General features: G+C 36.5%; 1 protein-coding gene across 1 annotated transcript in view; it reads right to left on the reverse strand.

Moving 5' to 3' along the window:
• The window catches only part of mthfd1b (methylenetetrahydrofolate dehydrogenase (NADP+ dependent) 1b), a 29,160-nt gene that overhangs the window by 2,905 nt on the left and 9,601 nt on the right, over positions 1-16,654 (reverse strand). The window contains exons 8-26 of the mRNA XM_079457856.1: positions 14,435-14,546; positions 14,021-14,148; positions 13,667-13,764; positions 11,485-11,658; positions 11,225-11,361; positions 10,715-10,761; positions 10,516-10,623; positions 9,983-10,057; positions 9,420-9,522; positions 9,188-9,264; positions 6,702-6,842; positions 6,555-6,623; positions 6,233-6,344; positions 5,027-5,166; positions 4,706-4,747; positions 4,419-4,519; positions 3,988-4,165; positions 3,792-3,899; positions 862-1,014 (exon numbers count right to left, since the gene is read on the reverse strand). Coding sequence (XP_079313982.1) covers positions 862-1,014; positions 3,792-3,899; positions 3,988-4,165; positions 4,419-4,519; positions 4,706-4,747; positions 5,027-5,166; positions 6,233-6,344; positions 6,555-6,623; positions 6,702-6,842; positions 9,188-9,264; positions 9,420-9,522; positions 9,983-10,057; positions 10,516-10,623; positions 10,715-10,761; positions 11,225-11,361; positions 11,485-11,658; positions 13,667-13,764; positions 14,021-14,148; positions 14,435-14,546 — 2,103 coding nt within the window. The remainder of the gene's footprint in view (positions 1-861; positions 1,015-3,791; positions 3,900-3,987; positions 4,166-4,418; positions 4,520-4,705; positions 4,748-5,026; positions 5,167-6,232; positions 6,345-6,554; positions 6,624-6,701; positions 6,843-9,187; positions 9,265-9,419; positions 9,523-9,982; positions 10,058-10,515; positions 10,624-10,714; positions 10,762-11,224; positions 11,362-11,484; positions 11,659-13,666; positions 13,765-14,020; positions 14,149-14,434; positions 14,547-16,654) is intronic.

Consider the following 16,654-nt stretch of genomic DNA (forward strand, 5'->3'; position numbering starts at 1 on the left):
CAAATACCAAAGGGCATATGACGAGAAAAATATTCATGAGATAGCATATGGAGCTTATGGTCTTATTTTGGGGTACTTTAATATGATACACAAACATTTGCGGTATGTTTTTTAACCGTAAATCGTTTATATCGTTGCATTACACCTAATACAAACAATAACAAATGGACAAATTTACTGTTATTCTTTGGCTCTTTTATTCTAACAAACTAAATATTTGAGAATTGCACTTAAGAACTTCCTAGAATTGATTAGTTCTAATATTTTCTCTTAAGAACAGTTTTGTGAATCCACACCCAGATTTTATCTTTTGTCAAGTTGTCCTAACTGAATTGGTAGAGGTGAGACAGTGTGTGTGCTGGAATATGCCAGTGACAACAGTATGCAAGAAAATGTCTTGATATTGTTGCTGTCGGTCCAGGAAAGCCTTGTTGCAATCATGTGGTGTAAATCCTGTAGGATGTGTACAGGTGTTGATTTGTACTTCAGGTTGTGACCATAGTTTGTAACTTGTCAATGTAATCCTGTATAAGATAAGAGATATCCCCGGGGCCTGTCTGGATACTTTTTCTCAACACTTTAGTGTATAAAATAACAATAAAAAAAATTGGAAACTGAACAGTGACTTGAGAAACAAATATATTTAGCAAATGATAAAGAATACATTTCAATATTCTTCTTTCAGTATTGCTAATAAGATTATCAAGCTACTTGAGTTGTAGTTTGCATGACAATTAAAATAATCCAAAAATGTAAATAAACCAAAAATGTATTATTATGAACACCCCAAGCACTTCGATAGTCTACATTTTAACAATTATATTTTTGTTACATAGTAAGTAAACATATTCGAATACTTACTGTGCCAACCAGTGGGTAGAGAAAGCCTGCCCCTACACTGGCACGGATGTCACGGATGGGAAGAATAAACCCAGTGGGGACGCCTTTCTTTTCAGCATCATGTGAGAGAGACAGATGGGTCTTTGCCATGCATATGGGTAAATTTCCAAAACCCTTGAAGGAGACAAAAACATTATAAACCCAACAACCTCATGTCAAGCTGTGGCCTAATGGTTTGAGTGTTGGGCTTGTGACACTGAAATGTTGTGCGGAATAGCGTTTTCCTGATATTTTTACTATCTTAAGGAAAAATTTTCTACTCGAGCAAAACACGCTTCGTGGTTAAACAAACTGAATCGGACAAGATTTACATTGCTCTTCTTAATGTTTACAGAGTAGACAAAACGTTCACCTTTAAGTTTGTATGAAATACATCTGTTTGAAATGTTAAAAGAAATAAAACGCTGGGAGAACTGAACACCTTTTTATGTTACGTGTTATGTGAAAAGAAGGCAGGCAATGCTATTAAAGTATGGTTCAAACCAAAACATCTTACTTGTGATTGTTTGTAAGGCATTTCATATCAGACTCGTTTCAGTTTCCATTTGTTTCAGAAAACTGAAGCGCTTTGTTCTGTCTTTGGGCAGGGTTTAAAGAAATCTCAGATTTGATGCTCAATCTGTTTGTAAAATCAATCACACAATAACTTTAGCCCGATCTAAATAGATTACAGATACCGGTAAACAATGCTGCATTCAGTCTTTGTGCCACTCAATGGGCGGGGCTCGCTAGACTTGTGTGTGGTGACTTCCCCTATATTGAGTGGTGCAGAGATGACGTATTTTTGTAGGCCAACCCGGAAGTTAAAACCAGACTCGTTCCCACGACCAGAAGCCTATTCGTTTTTTTCCATAGACTTTTTGGAAGATTGAAAAAATAAGATCTGTGATGAACAGATCTTGGTCCGTGTCATCACAAGCATGACCGAAGGAAACAGAGTTGACGCAGCGCCACCTACTTGTCATAAAATATGCAACTATGCTAGTGTTGCAAATACATTTAAAAAAATGTATATATAAATGTATATATATATATATATATATAAATGTATATATATATATATAAATGTGTATATATATATATATATATATATATATATATATATATATATATATATATATATATATATATATATATATATATATATAGAGGTATAAAATCATATCACGCAATGGCGTGATGTGGGCAATCATGACCATATTCTGAGAGTACATGTAAAGTTGTAAGGCAGCGCCCCTTAGTGGTCAAGAGATATAATTGTTAAATTGCTTATAACATATGAAAAATTCAACGATATCATATGATTTACATTAGAGAATATCGGCTAACACTACAGTCAGATTGCTCTATCATCAGTCTGTGGATTGCTGAATTACGATAGTATTGAAGGACGGAGCAATTCACGCATTTATCTATGACAAGCTGGATTTGGACAAAATTGATGCACGCTGTTATTACTGGATTATTACTTGACTCGTAAACTGGTTTTAAAACACATGTATAGCAATTCCTGCGCCGTAGAGATGCGCGGATGAGCTAAAATGTCACCCGCATCCGCTGCTTCAAATCAATTATCCACCCGCCATCCGCCCGCACGTATAATTTTCTATGATATAGATATCCGCACCCGACCCGCAACCGATCGTCACTTTAATTCATCTAATTATTTTCTTTAAGCATGATGTTATCAGATTCAGTGACGTTAGAACTAGTCTGTCAATATCCAATATTAAAATGAATTGTAAAATGCTTTTAAATGAACTTTATTTGTATAACAAAAAGTTTGGCTTCGGCCACACAAACACTGCTCAAATAATTTGAAATATTATACTGGAACATTCCTAAAACAGATATTCAAAGTAACAATAAAGAACTTTTTTCTTTCCAGAAAACAGAACAAAGTCCGATAGCAAAACGGTGCCAATTCAGCATTAGCTACTTGGCCTTTTCTTTTGCACTGTGCAAACACAGAATAGCATCTACTGTGCCTTCCTGGATTCAGACGATTCCGCCTCGCCTCTAAAACCCGCACTAAATGAGCGTTCGCTTGCACAGCTTGTTGCAGGAATGCACAATATTCTCCTAGCAAGGCGCCGCAGTCGTGGGAATAAGCGATCTTGTTTGTCCCAGAATAACTCATTTTCCTCTGAGGACTCATCTAACAGAAAGTTTCTCCCGGATCTGTTTCGCCTCCATTTCGGCATTAAGAAAAGAACCCCCCCTCCACTGTCGACACCCGCGTATTTCTTTTACATGAGTGCAAAATTGCCGGTTGCCTGGTTGAAACTGCTATTAAAACACATTCGTATTTTAAAGAAATGTTGTTATAAATAATTGTATTATTAACGAATGATCTCATCAACCCGCGACCCACCCGCAATTAATCAGAATATATTTTTTATTACCCGACCCACCCGACCCGCGGATCATCCGCAGCGCCCGCGGATTTAACCGCCATCCGCGCATCACTACTGCGCCGAAAAGCCCCAGCCCAACGCATTACAAGCTTACTTAGAATTTAAAGAGTGTGGCAGATGATTGCGGAACAGCTTGTTAAACAGGATGGTATAAATGGATTTCAAACCGATCCGTACGTAAGAGACCTGCAATCCCGCTCCGGGGGGGCATCCGGGGCTTACATTACTTTTTTCCGCTATCGCATTCCGGTAGTTTCACGAGAGAAATAACCTAACGGGAGCTTAAACGCAGGCAGAGAGTGAGGACACCTTAGCGGCATTGATTCAACTCATTTTAAGGCATGAAGAAATTATCGCAGGAAAAAAATCATTTATCTCATTTTGATAATCAGGATGAGTTTTAAGTGATTATTGACTTAAATCACTTTTCGTAGTCTCAAAAAAAGGGCACAAAAAATAAGTGAAAAATCATACCTGTTTGTTGTACAGGTCCACTTTCTGTTGGGCCTCTGGCAAGAGTTCAATGTCATCAGCACCATAGATCTTTTGCGCAATAATTCTGATCTTATTTACAATAGGTAGCTGCAAGTTACAGGCACAAACAGATTACGACAGTAATGTGAAAAAAACAAACGATGCTGAACAAACCCATTTTCTTGTTATTTGTTACCTCAGTATCATAAAGCAATTTGAAGGAGCTGGGTGTGACTGCAGCTTTTTCCACTGCTCTGGCCAGATCTACAGCACCGGCACCTCCACTAGCCCAATGAGAGCACCGCACCGCATCAAATGCCCCTGCTTCTTTAGCCAATTTACAGACCAGATGTACTTCAGAATCTGTGTCAGTCCTGCAAACATACAGCCAATGATATTATACAATATTTCAATATCATCGAGCCGTTCATTCTTCATGGTCGGACACAATAAATCAATTGTCTGATAGAGAATGCAATTACAAACAACCTTGTCTTCTCAAATCATAATGATCTCTAAACATATGCGGGATAAAGCCCTACAGCTTTCTCTGCACATTATCATAAGCACAAACAGCAGATTCAAATATATTTACTCTACATATTGACGTAGTAAATGCGGTCTTACTTGAACACGTTGACAGCTACGATTACTGGAATTCCAAAAAGCTGAGCATTCTGCACTTGCTTCTTCATGTTACCACATCCAGCTTCCAGCAGTTCCAGATTCTGAAAGAGTTCAGCACCACATGGTCGAGTTTGTTATTCAACTGTTGCCACACTCCAGGACATGTGCTAAAACATTCTCTTAATGGTACTTTTGATAAACTTTCATATTTTGTAGAAATTATTTAAAAAGTCTAAACCCAAATACTGACCAGAATAATTATAAAAGAGTATTTCAAACAATCTTACCTCCTCAACATACTCTTTTGGCAGAGGCATGCCTGCGGTGACCTATGGAAACATTTCATAAAAAATTTATATTGTTGATTTCCTGTATAAATGAAATTAGAAACGGTTAAAAAATGACAGCCAAAATGCAAATGAGAACAATGGGTCCAACCATTTACAGTACTGTGGGCGGTCGCAGTCTGTACTATTTCAAAGACATTTAATCGAAATTTGTTCATTTTCTTCTGTTTGACGAATGCATAAATCATCTGAAGGTTCATTTGGAGTTCTTCATTTTCTTTAGTTGTCTTTGATTCCAATTGACAGAAGAATTAAACATACCGTTGGTCCACCTCCATGCATCTTCAGTGCTCGAACCGTCGCCACCAGAACCACAACATGAGGTCTGAGGCCAGAATAACGACACTTGATGTTGAAAAACTTCTCCATCCCAATATCTGCTCCAAAACCTGCTTCAGTGACTGCAAAATAATATAACCACACACTAAAGTTGGCAAAATGGCTCTGCCTCCAAAGATTTTCTAAAAACGCTACCACAAAGACTTCAGATGCGAAGCCCTCTAAATCTGTTAAGACAACTTTTCGTTGATATGAGCATTTTCCATTTTTCCTACTACGTTTAATTTCAGCAATACCACATATTTTAGGCAAGTGGTTTATAGAGGGTTTTGAAGCTAAATGTGTGTGGATAGAATGTGGCGGAGGTGGTTACAGAGACTGCTCTCTGCATGTTCTTGGTAAACAGATTCAAGTGTTTTCATTATGTGAACTAAAGGTGTTTTTACTATTTAACAGACGTCACCTCACAAATAGGTTTTCTTTCCAGGAAACCAATTAGATCTCATCCTCATACCCTTAACTTCATCATTAAACCTCCTCCATCCTTCTGACTGCTCAAAACTGGCACTTATTCACTTAAAAGGTGACAACCATTATTCTTGAACACTCTCGTTGGTTTCTATTACTTCTCTTGTCTCTAAAGTCCATAAATTAACAAGCCTCTCACTGGAAACTTTCCCAGCATATTTAAATATGCTCATACACAACACATTCAACAAACTCTTCATTTAAAATGTTTATATACAATACAATTCAACAAATTAATATTTTGTATAATAATTGTATAAAATAAACAATTGAAATGAGCATTAATAGAAATTAAATGATTTTTTTTATTATTAGCCACTAGCACATAGCAACATGAATGTAGTTTGTCTGTACATATTCGTAGATTTTTGTTGAAAATTTGCACGATAAAAACTAAATCTGTCACTCGCTGCAAGTGAACACAACAACATTTATGATATTATTTGTGTCTCCCAAACATGCGGTGCTTTTTGTTTCATGGTACATTTAGTTTCAGTTTTGATATGAGTACAATGCTCATTTGTCCATCATTTATGTTCCTCTGTTACATAAAATGAATAGCAATTTCATATCTAAGCTGATTTAAATGTTATACTTGGAGAAATTCCAGTATTATTACACTACAATAATACAATGTTGCCTGTGATATGTGTAACTTACCCACAAATCCCTGAGGCCCAACTAGTTTCAGCGCAATTTTATCAGCCAGGATTGACGAGTTTCCATGTGCAATGTTTGCAAAAGGTCCAGCATGAACAAACACAGGGTTCCCCTGATAAAATATTAATAAAGGGCTTAAAACATATCCTATGATTTGCTGAAATGTATTGATCTAAGCAGAAGAATGATCCAATTGCAGAGACCTGTTAGTCAAGCTTAATGTGAAGTTTGTTCAATCAGAACAACAAACAACTGATCTATAAAACCTTAAGAAAATTATAAATCTATGAATAAGCACCCAACACAGGATGACGAGACTCACCTCAAGTGTCTGCATGAGGTTGGGTTTGATAGCATCTCGCATGAGTACAGTCAAAGCTCCACACACTCCCTAAAACACAAACACGATTAAAAACACAGAAACCATCGGAAGATTCTTTTATACAAGGTGAAGAAGAGAGCTGCACACCAAATCCTCTGTAGTGACAGGCTGACCACTGCGGCTGGTGGCCACCACCATTTTCGCAAGCTTCTGTCTCATATCCTCCAGACTATTGGTAAGAGCTAAAACTGCCATAATCTCACTGGCCACGGTGATGTCAAACTGAGCCTGCAGAAGACAGCAGTGTTAAAGTGAAAAAAAAGAAATAAAAGGTTCCATTCCAACAGTATAGTTCTGTGGAACCGCTTTCCCACTAGATCGTGATCTTTCATTGCATGCATGTACCTCCTACCAGGACCTCCCACTTCTAATGATGTGTATTGGATGAATCGTAATCAAAACTACCATGTTATAGTACGAAAAACTAAGATAACAGGAGACCTGATATGTTACCTTGTGCAAAGCAGCATTTAAAAAAATAAGTAGAACACGTCAGGTCTATATTCAAATGTTGTATTTGTTTGTTATTAGTTTCAACGTTACGACCATTTCTCAACATTAATTATGGTTAAACTGCAATTGTATAATATTTAAATTAAATTTAATGTGCTGGTACACAGGACAGCTGATTTACTTCCACGTTTGACATGTTGAACCATCGACTGCCATAGTAGGAACAATTCAAATGGTAGTCAAAAGTGTCTCAGAACTGTTTGTTTTCCAACATTCCTCAAAATATTTTCTTTTGTGTTCAACAGAACCAAAAACTTACTCAATCGTTTCCTACTCTGGCAGTCAATGGTGCTTCAGAACTGTTAGTTGCTAACATTATTGCAAAATATCTCTCTTTGTGTTCAACCGAACAAAGAAATGTATACATGTCTGGAACAACTAAGGGGTGAGTAATTCATGACAGAATCTGACAGTTACCCTTTAAAACCCATGGAAGCCTATGGGTCCCCCTAGTGGGTTGTGGTGGTAGAGCAGGTAAAAAACTCCTGACATTTCAAAATTTGGTGCATCAACATGGTTGGGACTTTGACTTATTACATTTTGGAGCTGATCCATATATATGTTTATGTACTTTTTTAATAAAAGAGAACAAACATTTTAGAGTCTTTTTTATTTGAATAAACATAAATAAAGTGATTTTTGTGATTTCTTTTTTCAGCTAATAATCTGCTAATTCTCTTCTTTCAAACGTGAACAACCGTATTCCAAAGAACTCGTGAGTTACATCGATTTAAGTGTCAATGGTGTGTTTTCATGTGTAGACTCAAAAAGTCCTGCGCCTGTTAAGAGGTTAAAAGCTTTTTTGTTATATTTTATCAATTTCTGCATTGCATGCTTATTGGTTATTTCAGATGTAGTTTCGGAGGCATTTTTGTTCATCCACACTGACAAAGCTTCCCCAACCAAAAATACGTTTTTATTCTAATTATAATATTATTTTATTATGATATTAACATAGACAATGACAAAACACCCTTAAAAATTAAATTAACTTGTATGATGTGTTATTTGTACTTTAGAATACGATCTCAACCACTCTCCTTTACCCAAGATGACGCAACAACACATACATGCACAGCCACAATATCGCAGCATGCACGTCTTGTTCGGTCACGTTCAGCCGCCAAAACTTTTACGTTTATGAGATATAACCTAGAAGATGAAACTCATAAGTTAAACAGAGTTTATTGTATCAAGCTTGGATTAGTAAAAACTAAACGAAGAAGCTCAGATAATACGTTTTGCCCCAACTGTTCTTAGAACCGGTAGAGAAAAGGCTTTCATGACACATCAAACATTATGCTCTACACACCTAAAAACAGTGGCCAAAACATTCCCACAATGTTATTAATCTTACATGACAACTACTTCTGATTTGAGAGCTACTCTCTATTTAAAAGAGCATGTAAGTGGCTGTACGTTCTTTAGTAGTAATAGATTCTCAGAGGTAAAAGTGTCAAAGCAATGGAGTTTGAATAAATCCAATGTAATAGTCTATACAAACGTTTTGTCTATGTTTTAAATATCAAGACAATTAGTATTTAAAAGTCCTAAGAAATGTTTTAAAAAACAGGATTTATGGCGAACGTCAAATGCAGAAACCTGAAATCGAGTCTCATCGCATCGGTTCAGGTCTTTTGTATGCACTTCTTTCAAATAGAGCCGTTTACTCAAAACTCGTTCATTAAAATATATCAAAGATAAGCTTAACTGATGTCCATAATACATGCAGATGCATAAATGGAAGTAACTGACATATGAATATGAAATAACAGCCATTTTTATTTGTTTTTCAGGGAAGCAATGTTAAATGTTTTGTGTTTTTGTCAATTTTTATAAGGATGTTTACACTTTCTCAGACAAGCGGATGTAACGGGACTTATTTTGCAGTTTGGTCATGTGGTGTTCGATATATACTCTATAGCAACAAAGAATCAACCAAAACTTGTGCTTTCACGAAAAAAGTTAACGTATTTTTGCAATTCGTATTTTGTCGTATGAAAATCTTATGCACAAAGATGCTTCGATTTATTAATGAATAAGTATCTGACACTGCTTACAGTTCTGGTGTAACCCTTCTCAGTTGGAGACTGGCCAATGGTGATTTTTCTCAGGAAACGATCATTTGTGTCCAGCACTGAAAAAATACAAATCTTACAATAAAAAAAACGTAAATGTGTACACATCGCCACAATATTTAGCAATATCTCCAAAGCAAATGCAAAAGTGTTCCAATTTTATATATTTTATATGAGAAAAATTGAAATGTGATTTAACACGGTTTTACCCCACCTCGGTGCCAGGTGACTGCTTCAGGGTCAATGTCTAGCCTGACGAAGCGTGTGATCTCCTCCTCTGTTAATGTGCTTGGGTCATTTTTCTCTATGCCTAGATTCTGTGTGTAAAAAGTACAAGGAACATCTGGAAATCTAAGACAGATCACATGCTACTGGGTTGTTCCACATCAAATCAACCACATCTTTTTTATGATAGACATAAATAATAGTTATGAATGGCAAAATATATACCAGGTAATCCACTATTTTTAACACCATTAGTGTTCAGGACATAATTAACAAAATCCCTTTTCCAAATGTTTCTGAAACGGATACAAATATCGTGTGAATTAACTATAGGAATTCCTACTTTTCAAAAATATAAAAGCGTGAATTGTTTACTGTCAACATTGTCACAGAGTCTACATTTTATTGTAAATATTCATCAATTGAATTTGATATTTTGGCTTTCGCTGTCATTTATGAATGTCTTCTCAAGACATGATGACGTGAAGAGATTCAGATTATGATTTAGGTAAAACAGTGTTAGGAAGGAGAAAAATAATGATATATTCTTACTTTAAGTCTGTTAATCTGGACTGGAGCAAACTTTCTCTGACCATCGGTCAATGGTACCAAGCGATTAAAGAGAGCCTACAGAAAAAACAGATATCACTTATTCATATTCACTGGTGCCGGGGGAATACACCCATGACATGAGTTTGACATTGATCATAACACTGTAGGTTATGTGGTACTGTATGTCTGGAGAGTATGCATCCTACACTATAAGAAAACAAACTTAAAAACTAAAAAGTTTCAAAGCTGCCTAAGTTTTAGTCACTTTAAAAGCATTTTAAAATTATTGGTTGTGCACATTGAAGCACTCCAGTGAAAGGCTCAGCAGCTGGACGTAAAAAATAAGGCATGTTGCAGACACTTTTGTTCCAAGACACTTAACCACATGTGCATTTCATGGAAATGCAACCACAACGTTGAGGTTGCCACATACAGGATAAAATAATGCAAAGGTTCAAGCTAAAAAACACAACACACGTTGAAGTAACTTTTAATAAACAACTAGATAAAACAATCACCAACAACCAAGTTACCTTATCAGACTGAGTGGCTTCATGGAAGATACGAGCATCAATTGCAGCAGCAACCAAGTTATTGGCTGCTGTTATCGCATGAATGTCACCAGTCAAATGAAGATTGAACTTTAAAAAAGAAAACACACACACAATAACCTCACAATTTCATAAACTGATATGAACTAATCAATGTATTAAAATAAAATCAAGAAAATACCTCTTCCATAGGAATAACTTGAGAGTAGCCACCTCCAGCAGCACCACCTACAGATACAGTAGGATATTTGATGTTCTATCGGAATATATTGAAAAATAAACAGAATATACAATAGCAAAACAAAGCAATAAATGGCAAGTCAAACTACAAATCGGAAACCATAATGACAAAGATAATCAACTACATTGACAATGTTCTGGAAATAACACCAAACCTACAATATTACGCAAATACACAGAACTTGTTTGTATTTTAACTTTGCAATTATACGATTACAATAGGCATCATTTCCTGCAAGAAATTCTCTAAAATGTCATAAAAACTGTGGAATGCAAAACTTTTTTAAATGTGGACAAATGTTGAATGGAATTTGTGGTACTAAACGCTTATTGGAAGATGAAAGCTGTATAAAATGATCCAAGGTTTTTAACATACTGTAAAAAGAGAAGGGATGTGTAGAACCTTATGACGTGTGAGGTTTCCATGTAGTTCTGTGAGTGCTTAACTTGCCTTTGATGCCAAATGTTGGGCCTTGGGATGGTTGGCGTACACACGCAAATGCATAATGTTTGAGATGAGCCCCAAGTGCCTGAACCAAGCCTATTGTAGTTGTGCTCTTTCCTTCACCCAGAGGAGTCGGTGTGATGCTACATTTAAAATAGCACACATGCATAAGGGTTTCATTCACTTAGAATAACCCCAAGACCACCAGCCCTACACAAGGTGAATTCAACTTAACATGTGAAAAAAAAGAGATGAAAGAGTTTTACCCAGTTACAACCACATATTTGCCATTTGGTTGTGCCTGCAGCCGATCAAGTATTTTCAGCTGGACTTTGGCCTTGGTTTTGCCATAAAGTTCAACCTCATCCGGAAAAATACCAATTTCCTTACTAAGAAGCTCAATGGGTTTGGGTACACAGGAGCGAGAGATGACAATATCGCTGCAGAGGAAAATAAACAAATATAGCTTTAATATATCGGTTTTAATTATAAGACAGAATGAGTTTTATGGAAATGCTGTCAAGAAGTAAAGCCGTAAATGAACAAAGGAAAATAGCTAATTTATGAATATATTTAGAATTTATACAAATGCCAAGAAAAAGATTTAATATTAAAAAAAACTGTAAAACCGTGTAACATTGTTTTCCATATTAGAACGTGTTAATTAATAATTGAAAAGTAAACAAAATATTTAAATATATTTATAATACATTTGAATTGTTCCTCTACATAAAGCCAGTGTACCTTCTTTAGTACATTACTCTGAGGAAAAAACCCTCAATCGTTTTCATTTAAAAATGTCAAATTTGTGATCAATAATGAAAATGTAAACAAAAAAGCTATTGTCTTATCTACAAAATATTCAATTTAAAAATGGCGGGTAATAATTGTGTATAAGCCCTTGGTGCACTTTAACCTAAAGCATCTTTACCAACATACAGGTGCTGGTCATATAATTAGAATATCATTAAAACGTTGATTTATTTCACTAATTCCATACAAAAGTGAAACTTGTATATTATAGTCATTCATTACACACTGACTGATATATTTCAAATGTTTATTTATTTAAATTTTGATGATTATAACTGACTGTAAAAAAGGTCCATAAAAGGGAAGGAGGCGGGAACCGGCGAACATTTAACAATTTTAATTAAATAAACAGACAATCAAACTTAACAAAATGTCCAAGCACGGTCCTCTCTAATCAACGAGTCACGGCTCTCGTCCCGCCTTCCTCACCACACTGACAACTAAGGAAAATCCCAAATTCAGTCTCTCAGAAAATTTGAATATTGTGAAAAGGTTAAATATTGAAGACACATGGTGCAACACTTTAAACAGCTATTTAACTCAAAACACCTGCAAAGCCTTTAAATGATCTCTCAGTCTAGTTCTGGTGGCTACACAATCATGGGGAAGACTGCTGACTTGACAGTTGTTCAAAGATGACCATTGACACCTTGCACAAGGAGGGCAAGACACAAATGGTCATTGCAAAAGAGGCTGGCTGTTCACAGAGCTCTGTGTCCAAGCACATTTATAAAAAGGCGAAGGGAAGGAAAAGATGTGGTAGAAAAAAAGTGTACAAGCAATAGGGATAACCGCACCCTGGAGAGGATTGTGAAACAAAACCCATTCAAAAATGTGGGGGAGATTCACAAAGAGTGGACTGCAGCTGGAGTCAGTGCTTCAAGAACCACTATGCAGAGACGTATACAAGACATGGGTTTCAGCTGTCGCATTCCTTGTGTCAAGCCACTCTTGAACAACAGACAGCGTCAGAAGCGTCAGAAGTAATATTCTAATTTTCAGAGATACTGAATTTGGGATTTTCCTTAGTTGTCAGTTATAATCATCAAAATTAAAAGAAATAAACATTTCAAATATATCAGTCTGTGTGTAATGAATGAATATAATATTTTCACTTTTGTTTCACTATTTGAATGGAATTAGTGAAATAAATCAACATTTTGGTGATATTATGAACAGCACATTTATATCAGTCATGTGATTAGCCAAAATAAAAAATATAAAAAGACTGCACACACCCTCGCCCAAGCCTCCCCCAAAAATAGTCCTTAAAATGTCTATATACGGAGACAAAAAATAGGCCAATGTCAAGCATATCGCATAGACCGAAAATCCAGAGTCTGGAAGTTGAGACGTCTATGTTTTTTGAGTAGCAAAACAGCTGTATGGACAAGCAAAACATTTGGAAATTGTAACCACTAATTAATGATATAATAAACGAATTATCCTAAAAGCAAACTGCATTTAATGGACACTTCCTAAAGACTTGGTCACATGACAAACAGTTTCCTATTAATTGCTGTTACAATGGCATAAATGGCACAATTTATTTTAGTATTTTGCAGAGCTATCGTTCTGTTGGTCAAGAAAACTATTAGTAAACAAAGTGAAAAGTTATATACAAATGCATCTAACCTCGGAACAGGACATTGCAGGTTGAGTTTTGTGTAACTTATGTTCCACTTTCCTGGTTCTTTTGTTTGAAGGAATTTTTTGGCACTCAAAACTGTGTTCTGATGAGAAATTTGAGACAATTGTAATTCTATCATAAAATACATAGTTTCAAAAGCAAATAACTTAAAATATAAAAATGAAACATGATCACAGATCACAGGGGCACATGGTAAAGCTCTGCACATTATCGTCTGTGTATTTGCAATGCATTGTCATTTAAGTCACTGTTGGTGCAATGAGTACTTTTCTATCTGTATATAGTCCTACTACAATCAATGAGCTGTTACTTGATAAAGTTGTCAAAGACCACAATACCTCCATAAGCATGGCTACGGTCATAGGGCCGACACCTCCAGGTACAGGTGTGATAAATGCAGCCTGATCTCTGGCAGAATCATAGTGAACGTCCCCAACGACTTTCTTTCCGCTAGGTCTGCTGCTGTCTGAGAAGACATCATTACTTGGAAAAAGCATTTTATCAGAAGTAACATCAAAGTTAATTAACTGTACTAACTAATATAAAAAAATGTAATGCACCAACAAATATTGGCAAAAATATAAATGGATGCACTGCATCTAAAATACTGACAGCGGCATTCATGATTTTCTGGTAATGATAAATGTGGTAGTATCACATAAAAGGCATATGAAAAATTTATGCAAGCTTATGCGTAATGCATCAAAAGATCTACAGAAGGTTATAAACAAAAGGCATCTGGCTACACTCACCAGGGATGGTGTTAATACCACAGTCAATGACCACAGCTCCCTTCTTTAGCCAGTCTCCTCTAACCATCTCTGGTTTTCCAATCGCAGTCACCAGGATGTCTGCCATTGCCACCTACAAAATTAAGTCAAATGTATTCAGTTATTATTCAGTGTGATATCTCGTGGCGCGAAAAAAAAAACAATTTCCTTACGCAATTGACATGGAGTGCATGGTTCGAAATTGCAACCATTTGGGTCACATATGATCCCAAATTTTAAGTACACATTGTTGAGGTGCGACCCGTTTTCATTACTGTACAGAACACGCTAATAACGGTTACGCTAATAGCCGTGCTTTGAGCTACAGTGACCGTCCCGGCCATTTATAGCCAACGTGATTTTCCATCCGGTGTTGATACTTTCCCACTGTTTTTCTATGTAAACACGCGCTAGACAGACGGGTTTCAACGTTCGCATGCAACTCTCACGAAGCTGTTGTGTTTTTACGGCGGTTCGCACTGTCAGAAGTGTTTTAGAAGAGCACAGCACGAATTGCAAGTTCACATTACGTTATTTTGCAACAGTGAAAAGGAACCCCACTGAAACGGTTTCGCTCTGCATTCCAAAAGTTGTTTAAGCGACATACACCAGAAATCCGGCATATAAAAAATTCATATAATAACCAAAATACACACACCGGTATTAAGTATGACTATACCGGCCAACACTACCCAAACACACAGCCAAGGAAACCTTCAGTTGGTTTCAGAAGGCACATGGAACCTTCAAGATTTGAAAACTGTTATATTATAATAAGAACGGCTACCTATCTCAGAAAGGGAACGAAATCTGAACGCCTTGTTTTCTCACAGGCTTGCAGAAATAGGCTCACCTAAAAGTTACTAGGTTGTCATTTTTCGAGTTGGAAGATTGACCAGAGACCCGATTAAAACACGTAAAATTGGAAAAAGTCAGATTTTCATGAAATGGCCCCTTTAATAATGAAAACGCACTTAGTAAGTGAGAAGCGGCACACTGTCCTTACAAAGTTGGATTTGCTCCACTGTGTGCACAACCAGATATTAATGTGCTGCACTCACTCGGATTTTGGAGTTGTGCTGTTTTGAAACAGTGATGTAAATATGGGTGGGAATCTCTAGGCACGTCATGATGCGATTCGATTATGATCGATATGAGTCCTAATAATCAGCAATTATGTTCCAACTAGAGGCAACAAATGTTGTTCATAATGGGGTTTATTGTCTTTGTTGAGTCGCGACGAGACATGGCGTAACACTGGTTGATCAAGAAGGGCCGAAGCACTCAAGGCATTTATGATGTTACCATTCCCTGCTGTAATACAAGCTTGTTTCTATCTTGTATCGGCTTCATCTTAATTTTCCGGATCAGATTCGGGCTCGAATAAGGAAGGAACGATGCAATTTTATCACCTGTCAGTAGTTTTGGAACCTGATGTTCAGAATATAGTAAGAGGCGTTACATTTCTTTGCAGTATTCGACCAATCACTACGCACTAGTGAACTGGCCAATCATAGCACACCTCACTTTTCAGAGCCATGAGCTTTGTAAAATATCAGCGCGTTTGAGAGAGTTGGAGCAAAGAGGAGATACAAACATGCACGGTATGTAGAAAATACAGGGTTTTTAAACCTTAAATTGTGTATACACAGTGTATTACATCTAAAGCAAACAATATTATTTGTTTTAGCCGCGTCAAATGACCCCTTTAAAACTCCGAAGCTCATGCTGCACGGAGAGACACGTCGAAAATGGTCATTTTAAAAGGGAAGACGCCCATGATTTATAACTGCGCCGCTTGCAAGTGACATCCCAGACCATGTAATTGATAATGAAATTCATTGACAACTATTTGTATTTGTTGCAGCCCTAGCAGTAAACAATGCAGACTTCAGCATGTAATAATAGCTAATGTAAAATAACAGACTTTTAGGCAACATCATCCTGTTATGTGCTATGAGCAAAACAATCCTTCAGAAAAAGAAATTCCTATACCAAAATCACTAACAGCTTTCATAAAAAATATAAACTCGGTACCAGCAGCTCATTTAAAAAAAATGCTTGTGGACTGCAGCATATTCTGAATAAATAGTAATATACTTGCATATAGGGCTGTGACGGTGGCAGTTATTTACCACTGCGGTGGTAATGCTCAAATCAACCGTAGTGGTTGGGAGATATACATTTTTATAACAGTTTATC

Source organism: Barbatula barbatula (assembly GCF_947034865.1).
Source record: "Barbatula barbatula genome assembly, chromosome: 6".
NCBI lineage: Eukaryota > Metazoa > Chordata > Actinopteri > Cypriniformes > Nemacheilidae > Barbatula > Barbatula barbatula.